A 12,741-nucleotide genomic window follows, 5' to 3' on the forward strand; every position below is an offset into this window, starting at 1 on the left:
TGTCACCCAGGCTGGCGTGCAGTGGCATGATCTCAGCTCACTGCAATCTCCGCCTCCTGGGTTCAAGCCATTCTCCTGCCTCAGCCTCCCAGGTAGCTGGGACCACAGGCATGCGCCACCATGCCTGGCTCATTGTTTTGTGTTTTTAGTAGAGATGGGGTTTCACCATGCTGGTCAGGCTGGTCTTGAACTCCTGACCTCAAGTGATCTGCCTGCCTTGGCCTCCAAAGTACTGGGACTACAGACGTGAGCCACTGTGCCCGGCCGCCATTTTTTTTTCAACATGTACTGTTTTTGTTTTGTTTTGTTTTTGTTTTTTTTACAACATGCACTTACACCATTATGATACTGCTACTAATTGTCCTTTCATGTATGTGTTCTGGAGTTTACCAGCCCTGTTCACATGCTTGGTAACTGATTGATTGTTATTCCTAACTTTAAATTTTAGGCAGCTTATAAAAGTTCATTGCAGTAAGATAAAACATTTTAAAATGCTAAAACCAAGGTTAAGGGAGTAGAGCTCTTATCCCATTAGATCATCATAGCAGCCTTAGGAGCAAGGCAGGACAGGATTAGAGCCTTATTTTTCAGACCAGAAGCTGAGCCCAGCACTGCACTGACCACAGTCACATAGTAAGACAAGCAGAGCCTCAGCTGGGGTCCGGACCTTGTGTCCTTCAGCCAGTGCTGCTCTCTCCATATCCCACCTACCTCTCCAAATGCCTATGTGACCTCAGCGTCTTTCCCCCAGGGAGCCTACTACACACAGCCGGTGTATGCTGCCCAGCCTCATGTCATCCACCACACCACGGTCGTCCAGCCCAACAGCATTCCCTCTGCTATCTACCCGGCACCTGTTGCCGCCCCGAGGACCAACGGCGTGGCCATGGGCATGGTGGCAGGCACCACCATGGCAATGTCAGCAGGTGAGGGCAGCATCTGCATCAGTGTCCATCCCTTTCCTCTAGGAACTCAAAACGGAGCAGAGAACACAGTCATAGAATTGGCTGCACCACAGCACAAGAGATCCTGTGCCAGGGGGCTTGGGAACCCAGAGGAAGGAGCCTCTAAATCTGTCTATGGGGATGAGGAAAATTTCACCCAGAAGGGCATATCGAGCTAAGCCTTAAAGGGTGAACACAGGCTAACTAGAGAAGTGAAAGAGGGAAGGGCGGTGCAGAAAACATGAACATGGCATGTTCACAGAATGGAGGAATGGAGCCAAGGCCCTTAGGAAATAGGGGCTTGGAGTTGGAGGGTGGCTGGATCGCTAGCAAGGATAAGATGGTGGAAAGTCCTGAATACCTTGTGGTACCTCTCTTGCGCACAATGGGGGTCAAGCAGGGCAGGGATGTGGTTAGGTTTAAACATTCTCTAGCTGCAGAGGAGACAGGATTAGAAGGGGTGATCTGGAAGCAAGTAGGTCAGTGAGGAGGCTGTCAGTGTACTTCAGGGGAGAGAGATGATGCTAGCACTCCAGTAACAGCAGGGGCGCCAAAAAGGAAGACACAGGGGCAATGTTCTTTATTAGGCAGGAGCTTAAGGACCTGTGCAATAATTATAATAATTATGAGGGATGACAAAAGCGGAAGTCCCCAAGGACTGTGTTTTTTTTTTTTGTTTTTTTTTTTTTTTTGAGACAGGGTCTTGCTTTGTCACCCAGGCTGGAGTGCAGTGGCACGATCTTGGCCTACTGCAGTTTCAATATGCTTGGGCTCAAGTGATCTTCCCACCTCAGCCTCCCAAGAAGCTGGGACCACAGGCATGCGCCACCACACCCAGCTAATTTTTGTGTTTTTTTTTTTTTTGTGGAGGCAGGTTTCACTATGTTGCACAGGCTGGTCTTGAACTCTTGGGCTCAAGGGATCCACCTGCCTCAGACTCCCAAAATACTGGGGTAACAGATACAAGCCATTATGCCTAGCCTAGAGACCCAACTTCTAAAGAACCAGCTAGGACACCATCTGAGGTAAGAAAGTACAAGGGGTAGAGTGAACATTTGGATTTTATTCTGTCCCTAACGTAAGGGTATGGTTGAGGCCTCTTACTCCCCAGAACAAGTTGGCAAACTGTTGGATATCTACTCAGTGCCAGCCTTGTTCAGGTCCTGGGAACCCAATATCAATAGATCAGAACAGAACACTGTCCTTAAGGAACACCCAGGTGAGTGTGGGAAATACAACCACAGACATCACAATTACTACTCAGTATGATTGTGCAATAAGAGAAGCATACAAAGAGAAGTAAAAGGAAGGCCAGGTGTGGTGGCTCACGCCTGTAATCCCAGCATTTTGGGAGGCCGAGGTGGGCGGATCACTTGAGGTCAGGAGTTCGAGACCAGCCTGGCCAACATGGTGAAACCCCATCTCTAGTAAAAATAAAAAATCAGCCCAGCATGGTGATGGGCACATGTAATCCCAGCTGCCCAGGAGGCTGAGGCGGGAGAATCGCTTGAGCTCAGGAGGCAGAGGCTGCAGTGAGCTGAGATCGCGCCATTGCACTCCAGCCTGGGCGACAGAGTTAGACTCCATCTCAAAGAAAAAAGGAAAAGGAGGACTTAGAATAGTGATTGATTCTGTCCTCAAGCATCAGAAAAGATTCCCCTAAGGAGGTGAAGCCTGGTGAGGTGGAGAAGGGTAGACAACAGGTCATCAGGAAGGTGAGGGAGATGGGGGATTTGGGCAGAGGGAGCAGCCATGCGAAAGACTGTAGCTTCATCCTCTTCATTCCTGTGTCTGGTGCAGCCTCGTCAGGTTACTCTTCTCTCTCTGGATGCTCAGGTACCCTGCTGACTACACCCCAGCACACAGCGATTGGGGCACACCCTGTCTCCATGCCAACATATAGGACCCAAGGAACCCCTGCGTACAGCTACGTGCCCCCACACTGGTAAAGCCTGCAGCCCATCCAAGTGAGTGTGGCCAGGGTGAGAGAAGTGGGAGGGGGATACATACAGGAACTGCCTCAAAGTCCCTGGTTTGGGTCTGGAGCACAGGTGTCGGCTGGGGCAGGTAACAGCTGTCAAGTTATCCGTTGCTTTCCTGCTCCAAGGTCCATAATATCACTCTTAATAATAGCTATCACTTCTGTTGACTGCTTGTTGAAATCTAAATAATAGAAATAATAATAGCTATTTCTTTGCTTATGTTATCTCATAATCCTTACAGTTGCTCTGTGAAATAAAGATCATTAGCTCTATTTTACAGATAAATATGTAGTTCAGTATCACTTAGCCAGTAAAAATTAAGCTGGGGCTTAAACTTCAGTTCTCTAGTACTAAATTCTGTGTCATTTACCTTATGGTCTTCGGACTTCTTTTAACTATGGGCCCCATTCTTCAAATGAACTCTTGCCTGGATCATATGTTAGAGCTTTGGTTGGAGCTGTTTGGAGGCTTTGGGCTGACCAAGACCTCTGGCTTCCTTGGTGCCCTCAGCAGTTCCTGAGGCAGTGCCAGTGAACCATAGGGCTCGAGGGATGTCACTTTGAAATCCTCTGGCCCACCACATCATCTGGCCTCCCCCATCTCCTCCAGGGCTCTTGGTACCAGAGCACAACAACTTCCACAGGCGGGAAGCGGGCAGCTTCACTAGGAAGGCACAGAGGCTCCATTGAGGGCTCCCGAGTTGAGGGGAGAAGCCTCTGGAATATCACTGACACTGTTTCTTTCCCCTTTCCCTCCACAGATCTGGAGTCACACATTGTATGCAACTACTCAAGTCTTACACCGGTGCTGGAGCAGTTCCCTAGCAGCACCACCTCTATTTGCAAGAAGAGACAACGGAAGTGCAAGGGTCACTTTATGCATCTTTAATGGTTTTGATTTTTATTTTTGGTTTTTGTAAAAGCTGCTTTTTCTAATCTCCTGCCTCTCCCCAACTGTCCCCCTCTTAGCCGCTGCCCTTCGAGCTCTACCCCCTTCCTCCTACCTGACCAGGCCATGTCCTCTCTGCTCTTCCCTAACTATCCTGTCCCTGGGGATCCCAGTCTAGACTCAAGCAGAGAGTAGGGTTTATTGCAGTGGTTCATCTGAAGGCTGGATTCCATTTGAAGAGCATAAACAGATGTGGTCCAGGGTAGGAACTCAGAGGTGTTGAGCAGGCTACATCTCTAGGGGAGTGTTCTGGTTGTTTTTTCTTAAGCAAGATTATTTCAGGACATTCCCATGTCCCGGACACAAATGAAATGTCTCCTGAGAACCATTGCAACAGACCAAGAACAAAACCACCTGAGTACGTAGGAGTGTTATTAGCAGCTTAATACCCCAGGCCGAGAACCTGGGGAAAAAAATATTTAGAATTTGGGGGAGGGTGGGGGGAGGGAGGGCATTCTGGGGCAGGAGAGGGAAGAAGGGAGGAGCGGTGCTTGCCTCATGGCTTTGGTTTGAAAGGTCTCTGGCCAAAGCATCTGGCCCTGGACCTTCTGATTTGCACAGTGATGTTAACTGACCTGGCACTTCCTCAAAAGGTGATTTTGTCCTTAGACCTGCCAAGTGGCTGCAGGGTGTTGGGATCCCAGCATCCTGAGGCCTTGGAAGGCCGGATGCCCTGTGTCATCCAGACTTCAGCCTCTGAGCTGTCATGGACCCACTCTGATGAGGAGCTTCCTCCTGATTGGAGTGGGAACCTAAGGCATTTCTCTCCCTTTCCTTTTGCCCTTCCCAGTGCCAGGACTCACCTGTCTGACCGTAGAGCTTGCAGGCAGGCCAAGCTCTTGGTTACCTGTGCCATTCGTGGCCCAAGTGAAGGAACCACATTCCAGGTGGGTGCTGGCAGCTCTGAAGGTGAGGATAGTGAAGGAAAAGCAATAGCAATAAACATTTCATAGACTCATGGAACTGAAGGGACCTTAGCAATCATCTCATCCATTTCCATATTTGGCAGATGAGGAAACTGAGGCCCAGAGAAGAGGAAAGGACTTCCCTAGACCTTACAGTAACTTAGCATTAAATGCAGCCTTCCTACCTAGTGGGCACCTTGCTTACAAAAATTTACCTAGGGACGGATTGGCTTGGTTTTGTAAAAATTAAGTCGGCAGCGCCCGTACCTGGTGAGTCTGGAATGGTCTCTGGGCTCCTGTTTCTGCTCTTTTCCTCCACGGACTCCAAAGGTGGGGGTTGAAGACTGGGCAGAGGCTACATGGGGGCAAATGGCAGGAACAGAAATTGCAAATGAAGAAATAGCATTTGGAAATTCTGTGAAGACATCTGGAACTTTCGTCCTGTACCTGACTCCACCTCCAGGAGAAGGAGCAGGTGGACTGGCTGAAAAGGAGAGGCCATGCTTTTAGGACGGTAGCCCCTCATCCCGAGAGGAGAGGAAGAGGAGGAAGACAGTGGGAGTCATCAGGAGAGGAGAACGAGGATGAGGCCCAGGAGACAGGCTCATCTGGGAAAAGAGGGACCCCTGGGACGAGGAGGTCCCTGCTAGTCTCATCCAGGAGCCTGGATTGCCCAGCAGCAGCCTCCGGCACCCAGCGCTTGGCTGGGCCAGCAGCCCCTCTGGGGGTGGGGCACGAACATTTTATTGTAAAAAATGGGATCATTGACAACATTTGGGACTTTAAAAAATTGCTTTCATTTTAAATTCACGTAAACTTAGACATATCCTTACCCCAACCTCCCATGTCTCCCTAAGGGAGGGAAAAATCAGGAAACCCTTGGGTTGGAAGGAGCTCAGAAGCTGTCTAGCCATTCCCAGGAGGGTAAAGCCCATCAGCATCCTTGGCCTAGAACCAGGAGTTTGGGGGCCCACCTTCCTGGGCTTCCGAGGAACTTTAGGACCATTAAGAAAAAATTAAGCTGTTCTAAATTATCTGTTCTGGGGGTGCTGATGAGGTTTCACTTTAAAACAATAGAAAGTTTTCCAGTGTTAATTCGCTTTTTGCAAATACCTCCTCCCACCCTCTTTGGTTTTGTAAAGGTGGGTGAAGGTTGTTCTAGATTATGTCATACGTGTTTGAAAAATGCCAAAATAATAATAATAATGATAATAATAATAGAAACCTTTGGATTTGTCAGGTGCATCACAGAGGTCAAAGCACTTCACAGCCTTTCATGTACTCGTCCTGAGAGGGACAGGGTTAGAGTTACTACAGTCAATTGACAAATGAGGAAACAGGTTATGGAAGGGAACAGGCCCACAGTGAGCAGGATGCTGGTATCCACCAGGCTTCCCAGAACCCTGCTGCCTCCGTGTGGGCTGGGGTGGAACCACAGAGAGGAGAAAGGAAATAGAGGAGACCTAGGAATGACCTTGTAACTTTGGTTCTTTCTACACCAGTAAGTAAACCTAATAGCTGGACCTCACAGTTCACAGAGCAGTTGAACATAAATTATCTGGTTTAACCTGATGAAATAGAGGTTATTTCTCCTATTTGTTCCATAAGGAAATCAAGACTTGGAAAAGTCAAGTGGCTTGCTAATAAGTGACAGAGCCACTCGAATCCCAGGCTGTCTGCTGTCTCATTCCCGTCCATCTGATCCCCACACAGGCTCATGTACTGAAGCATCCGTGCTCTGTGCCCTATCTTAGCCCCTACTATGTAATTCAAGAGCAAAAAGGGGCCCCAAGGTGAAAATAAGGCACTGAAAGGCTGTGGTCTGGAAGAGCCCAGGTCCAGCACCCCTTTTTCAGTATGAGCCCCAGTTCAGCCGGCCTCAGCCTCTTGCTGTGATGGAGATCCACAAGCCTAGCCAAGCTTGGGGAGTCACTGCAAAAGGACTGAGCCCAGGAGAGCAGGGACAGCCATGTGCCTCCAGTAGGATGGGCACAGTTACTGGTAAGGTCACAGAGATCTAGTGGGAGGTACTATAGGTAGATACCGCCAAAGATTCTAGATGGCACGGTGGTCAAGCTAGACAAAAAGTCAGAGCTGGAAGGGCCGTCTCATTGAAGGCAGGCAGGCAAGCAAGAGAGGACAAGGGATGTGGCCGCCTGACAGTGAGCTATAGCACTGACCCCAGGATGCAAACCCCTTTCTCCTCCTCATGCCACTGCCTCTCCCCAGGTGCAACACCTATGGCCAGGATCAGGGGTACAGATGGCTCCATTCACCAGCCAACCCTTTTGAATTCCTCTACTTCTACCTGACCCCCTCTCCTCACTGGCCTGGGGCCAAGAAGTTTGAGTCTGGGAGCTGGATTGCCTGCAAATAGTGAAAGCCTGAAACATAATAGTTTGCCATGTTTTGAAAAAAATGCATATTTAATTTATTCCTCATGAGATAGGACAGTTGCTGTTTTTTCTTACCTGGCAATGACCCTATAATGTATATCTTCTTTCCTGAATATTTAGCAGAGACACACACACCTGTCCAGAGCTTTTTTGGTATGCAAAGTACTTTGACATTGGTTGCCAAAGTCCCCCATTTTATAGATGAAAAAACTAAGGCTCAGGAGGCTTGAGACTTGCTAAAAGGTCACACAGCTTCTAAGTGATTCTTCAAATCCTCTGCTCTTTCTGCCGCTACCTGCTGGGTCTCTTGGCAAGCATGGAGGGAGGGGCTAACTGTACTTTATAGAGCTGGGAAGCCCAGTGCTCTAAGCTGAGCAGATTTGTATGAACTGCTTTGGGCCAGGACCTGTAGTGAGCCTTGGGAAGGGACCCAGAGGCACATCTAGCTGGCAGCACAAAGAGGATGAGAATTTGCAACTAAAGGCCTCACTTGGACAAAACACTTTGGGGTCACAATGCCCAGGACCGAAGACACATTCAAGGACAGCACGAGGCATCTTTCTATTGGGAGACCCATGTCCTTGGTAAGCCTGCGCACCTGGCTTCCTAACCCCTGAGAGCCTGCCCACTGTCCAGATCCAGTGAGTTGGTACTTCAAGGAGATCTGGTGTAGCCTTGGCCAAAAGCATACAGACTGAAGTCCCTGGGCTTGCTTTTCCAATGGGTGAGGACCAGAACCAGACTCTGAGCATCCTTACCCCTGGCCACCCAAATTGTTCCAAGTTTGAGGTACCCCGTTCCCAGAGGTCGGGGGGGGTCCTTCTTTGGAGGGCTTGCTTTGTTCTGATGGCCTTCAGAAAGGAATCACGTGAAGTATAAAAGAACAGGCCCCTTGCTCACCAAGTTTTGGCTCCTCATACAGATAGGACTCATCCAGGTTCCCAGTGAGGCACTGGCTAAGCGAGGCCCAGAGCTTCCATATCAAATTCCTCGGCTTTGTTCTGTGCCCAGAGGGGACGGGCCCCATTCTGGGCCCTGTGAACTTTGTCTTATATATCACCATCTGTATCAGAATTCCTCCTCAATTGCAGTTAAGTGAAAATATGTGGAAGTCTGCTTTTCTATCCTGTATTCTCTCACATCACTACTGGCTGTGCGGCCCCCGCTGCTTGCCAAGCTTGGGAATCCAGAGAGGGGCAGTAGTAGAGTGGGCCAGTGGGACCCACCTGCAGAGCTGAAGAAACATGCCAGACTAACTGATGGGATTCCACACCGGAGCCTCTGAGCGCGCAGGCAGGCATGCCAGGTGGGCTGCAGGGTTTGTCCTTTACTTACCCACCTGTCCCTTTCCTAGAAAACTCCTTGTTTCTGAAATTAGGCATTGTATGGTTCCAGGGCCCAGCCTTCAAAATCCCTGGCAGGCCAGCTTCAACATTCCATGGCCAGCCCTACCTAAGCCAGACTTGGGTCCCAGTCCCTCAGTTTCTCCAGTGGATATCTTCTGTGGTGCATGCTGTTGAGTCCAACCCAAAGGCCAACCGAGGCACACAGGAGTTGGGACTGGCTGCCACAAAGCTAGAAAGGGACAAGACAGCACTTGCTTCCCTGTGGCCACATGGATAGTCAGTCCCTGTATATCCTTGCTGTGGTAGTGAGGTCCTCTACCCATTCCAGCCACTGATAGTGGGGGGATTTTCCTTCCTAAGGAGAACAGATATAACAGCTTTGCAGATAAGTACCGGCCCATAGGAATCAAATGGGTGAAATCAGCTTTGGTCCTGACCCCAGCAAGACCAGCATCTCCAAGCCCCAGCCTTTCTCCTCGGGCCTAAGAGAGTCAGGGAAAGAGGGGAGACTGTCCCAGAGACCTTCTCCTCGGCTCAGCCAGATAGTCTGGATCTATGGTGTTACTCAAGCTCCTCCTTACCCAGGGGAGGTAAGGCCAGGCCTCTAGCTACTTGGAGTTGTCTGTAAGAATCTTGAAAGGCCCAAGGGCCTGTCCCCATCCTGACTTCAAGGCATCTGCTTCCCTGTTTCATATCACATGACAGAGAAACCTGTTCTCATGGCATGTAACATCCCTGTGAAGAGAGCGTTGTATATGATTTTGTATTTTTTAATTCATTTTAATCTACAGGTTGGAATCTAATTTTTAAATTTTATTGGAACTCACATTTTAAAAAGAAATAAAAAAATTTAAAATAATAATAATAATAATAATAATAATAATAAACCTTTGACCGGTGTCTTCCAAGTAGTTTGATCAAAGAATTTATAGGTGTTTTCAAAACACAGTCCGGAGTATAAAGATTGGAAAGCCCCATGGCCTCGCTTGTGTGTATGAAGTGTAAATCTGGTTTTGTTTTGTTGTTTTGGATTCTTTTGGGTTTTTGTTTTGTTTTGAAGATCAGACAGTGATCACTCTGAAAGAAAGATTGACGCCAAGAATTTGTAACTATGATATTTACTGTAAGCTGTAGAACACTCAATAACTATTAAAAAAAAATTCCCCCCCCCAAAAAAAAGTCTTAGGTGACTAGACTGAGTGGTTCTTGGGGAGGGAGGCACAGAGGACTGTCCTGGGCCAGTGAGTCCCTTGGGCTTCTCCCCAAGTTGATGCTAAACTTGTTCTCAGTAGTCAAGAAAAACCTATGGTGCATCTTACAGGTGATCTGACAGGGGTCTGCCCTAAGGGTCTCACAGCTGCTGGGGAGCTGTAGGTGGCAACTTCAGCACCTACCCTAAGTGTGTGATGTGGGAGCACAGTGAGGCCATTCAGAGTTGAAATCCATTGAACCATCTGCTCAATAAAGCTGACATCTATTGTGTGGCTGGTGCCTGCTGCTCATGTTTGTTAAGGCATTCGGTCCTCACAGCACACGTGAGGTGAGCCCTGTTGTGAGCACCATCTTAGATGGGAAAGCTGAGGAGGGTAAGTACCCTGGCCGAGGGTACAGAGCTGGTGAGGGGCAGAGTTAGAACTCACATTTGGTACTTGCTCTGGCTCCATAGCCCACGCACCAAGTCCCATGTTCTGCCCATCTCAGAGCAAGCAAGGCCCGAGTTGTTTTTTTTGTTTTGTTTTTGAGACAGTCTCACTCTCACCCAGCTGGAGTGCAGTGGCGCAATCTCAGATCACTGCAACCTCCACCTCCTGGGCTCAAGTGATCCTCCCACCTCAGCCTCCTGAGTAGCTGGGACTACAGGTGCACACCACCACTCCCAGCTAATTTTTGTATTTTTTTGTAGAGGCAGGCTTTCACCATGTTGCCCAAGCTGGTCTTGAACTCTTGGGCTCAAGTGATCTGCCTGCTTCAGCCTCCCAAAGTGCTGAGATTACAAAAGTGTGAGCCAATGAACCCAGCCCCCTGAGCTTTCTTAAAAGATGGATTTGTCAGATGGGAAACCAAGGGGGACTTACTTGGTGGTTTGTGGTTACAGAAAAAGGACAGCTGAGGGAGGCTGTGGCGCCTTCATCCAAAGCAGTCCCATCAAGTGCTATCAGTTTTGCCTCCTAAACATCTGAATCTTTTATCTCCCCTCTGGGTGAAGCCACTGCCCTAGCCCAGGCCCAGGCTTCTCTTACTGGGTTATCTGTCCACCATTCCTTCCCAAGGCCGGGCCCCTGCAGTTCATGCTCCACATGCCCATAGCTATACCTCCAAGAACACAGCCTCCTCACCTGGAGAGGAAACAGGCCAAAAGAGGCCAAGTAGCTTGGCTCACAATGCAGCTGAAATGAAAACTTAGGGCTCCTTACTCTCTAATGCCTCATCAAATCTCACCCTGTGCCTCCACCCAGCCTCCCTTCCTGTCCTTGATCCAATATGAAGCCCACCCACAGTGTCTGAGGGGGCACCTCTGGCCACAGGCATTGTTGGGGCTGAGTCACCATAGTCAGTTTCTCCGGTGCAGGAAGGGATTTTCTCCCAGAGGCTCAGCTCCAGGTCACAGTGGCAGAGCTGAGGGCCAGGAGCAGGAGGGGAGGTGGAGACTTGGGTCCCAGCCCCTACCATTCTGGCCCATAGGGAAGAGGGGTGGCGCACAGAGGTCAAGCTCAGAACTCTTCCCCTCAGTGGTCAGCCCAGAACCCCACCCTGTCCTCCAGCTCCCACCTCCGCGTGGGCCTCTTGAACTCAAGAGCTGACAAAGCTTCAGAGATTTAAATGGAGCAAGCCAGAAAAGCTTGCAGGTGAGGGTACAGATCCTGAAGACCAAGGGCATCAGACACACTCCTACTTGAGCCCTCAGCTCTTCATCCCACTCTTGCAAGCTAGCCTCAATACCCCAAGGGACAGGTGAAGAAACAGGCCAGGGCCACACCTTTCAGCAAGCAAATTGGGGAGGGGGAGTCTGGAGGAGAGCACAGTGCTTACTGTGAGGGGGCGCTCAGCCCTGGCCTGGAAGCCTGCACCCAGCCTCGGTGCACCCTGGCTTGCATGTGTATGTACCTCTGCCCAGGCGAGACGGGCAGGCTGCAGAGAGGGCATCTAGACCCCACAGCCCAGCCTTCCCCTGGGGAAGGAGGCTGAGGGCCAGCCAAGGTGGAGAGGCCAGACCCTGAGATGCAGCGGAACAGCGGGCAAATAGGGACTCCAAACACACTCTGGCAGCCGCAAGAAATACTTCCTTGGGTACAATGGTGATGTCTGCTAGTCCCCTACAATGGACACCCTGTCCTACACTTTGGCATCCTTTTCTGCTCCAGAACATCCCTCCTGATGTCCAGCCTCTGTTTCCTTCCCCTCTTCTGGTACAGATGAAACATCTCCTGGATCTTCAGAGGTGTCCCTCCCCTTCCTGCCCACCTGAGAAGCCGCGGAGAGAGACGCCTGTGCCCTAGGCACCCAAGGAGAAGTCAAATCCCAAAGCACGTCTGCCCAGGGCAGGAAGAGGCCCCCAACTTGGCTTCTGCTCGGGAGAAAGGCCCCCGCCCCCTGTGAAGCCAGGCCTCCTGACAGCCCCAGCATGGCTGCCCCATAGCTGCCCTGTGCCTGCTGCAGACAGGCTGGGGACTCCCACAGGCTGGTCCTCTCCACACCTCCCCAGGTTCCAAGTGTCACTCTTGTTCTTCAGCCTCTCTGTGAGGCCGTTAGTTTAAATGTGTCTCTCTCTTCCATCTTTAGACAACATAACAAACAACAATAAAACCCCAAATTAACTGAAAATTGTCTCTCCCCAGAGCCTGAGGCCCCACCCAGCTATGGCCTGTGCCAGGCTTCAGCAGGGAGCTGTCTCCCTCGATCCACCTGGCCCTGGCCCTAGTCTTCCCCCTCCCTTTAGATGAATCCCACCAAGTTCCTGTGCCACTCACCAGGGCACAAAACAGTCCTCCTCACCCCCCAGCAGCACCTGGCCTTGCAGCCTACCCTGCGCCCACCCCCTCCCCTGGCTGCCAGGACACTGCCGCGGACATTGCCCTCCCTGGTTTCTTTCCTGCCTCCCTAGCAGTGCCTTCTCTGTGGTGCCCTGGAGCAGCCCAGGCATCCGCCGCAGGCCCTGTCCCCAGGACATTTCCTCCCAGCCCAGTCCTGGCCTAAACACCCACCTGAGTGCCTGTAGGTCT

At 50.4% G+C, this 12,741-nt stretch overlaps 1 protein-coding gene across 5 annotated transcripts in view; it reads left to right on the forward strand.

Moving 5' to 3' along the window:
• Positions 1 to 10,003, forward strand: part of FAM168A (family with sequence similarity 168 member A) — a 201,366-nt gene extending 191,363 nt beyond the window's left edge. For all 5 annotated transcript variants that reach the window (XM_012505986.2, XM_003254742.4, XM_030794820.1 and 2 more), the window contains 3 exons: positions 752 to 926; positions 2,781 to 2,911; positions 3,687 to 10,003. In XM_012505986.2, coding sequence (XP_012361440.1) covers positions 752 to 926; positions 2,781 to 2,893 — 288 coding nt within the window. In that variant the 3' untranslated portion in view covers positions 2,894 to 2,911; positions 3,687 to 10,003. The remainder of the gene's footprint in view (positions 1 to 751; positions 927 to 2,780; positions 2,912 to 3,686) is intronic.
• The last annotated feature ends 2,738 nt before the right edge of the window (positions 10,004 to 12,741 follow it).

This window comes from Nomascus leucogenys, chromosome 15 (assembly GCF_006542625.1).
Source record: "Nomascus leucogenys isolate Asia chromosome 15, Asia_NLE_v1, whole genome shotgun sequence".
Taxonomy (NCBI): domain Eukaryota; kingdom Metazoa; phylum Chordata; class Mammalia; order Primates; family Hylobatidae; genus Nomascus; species Nomascus leucogenys.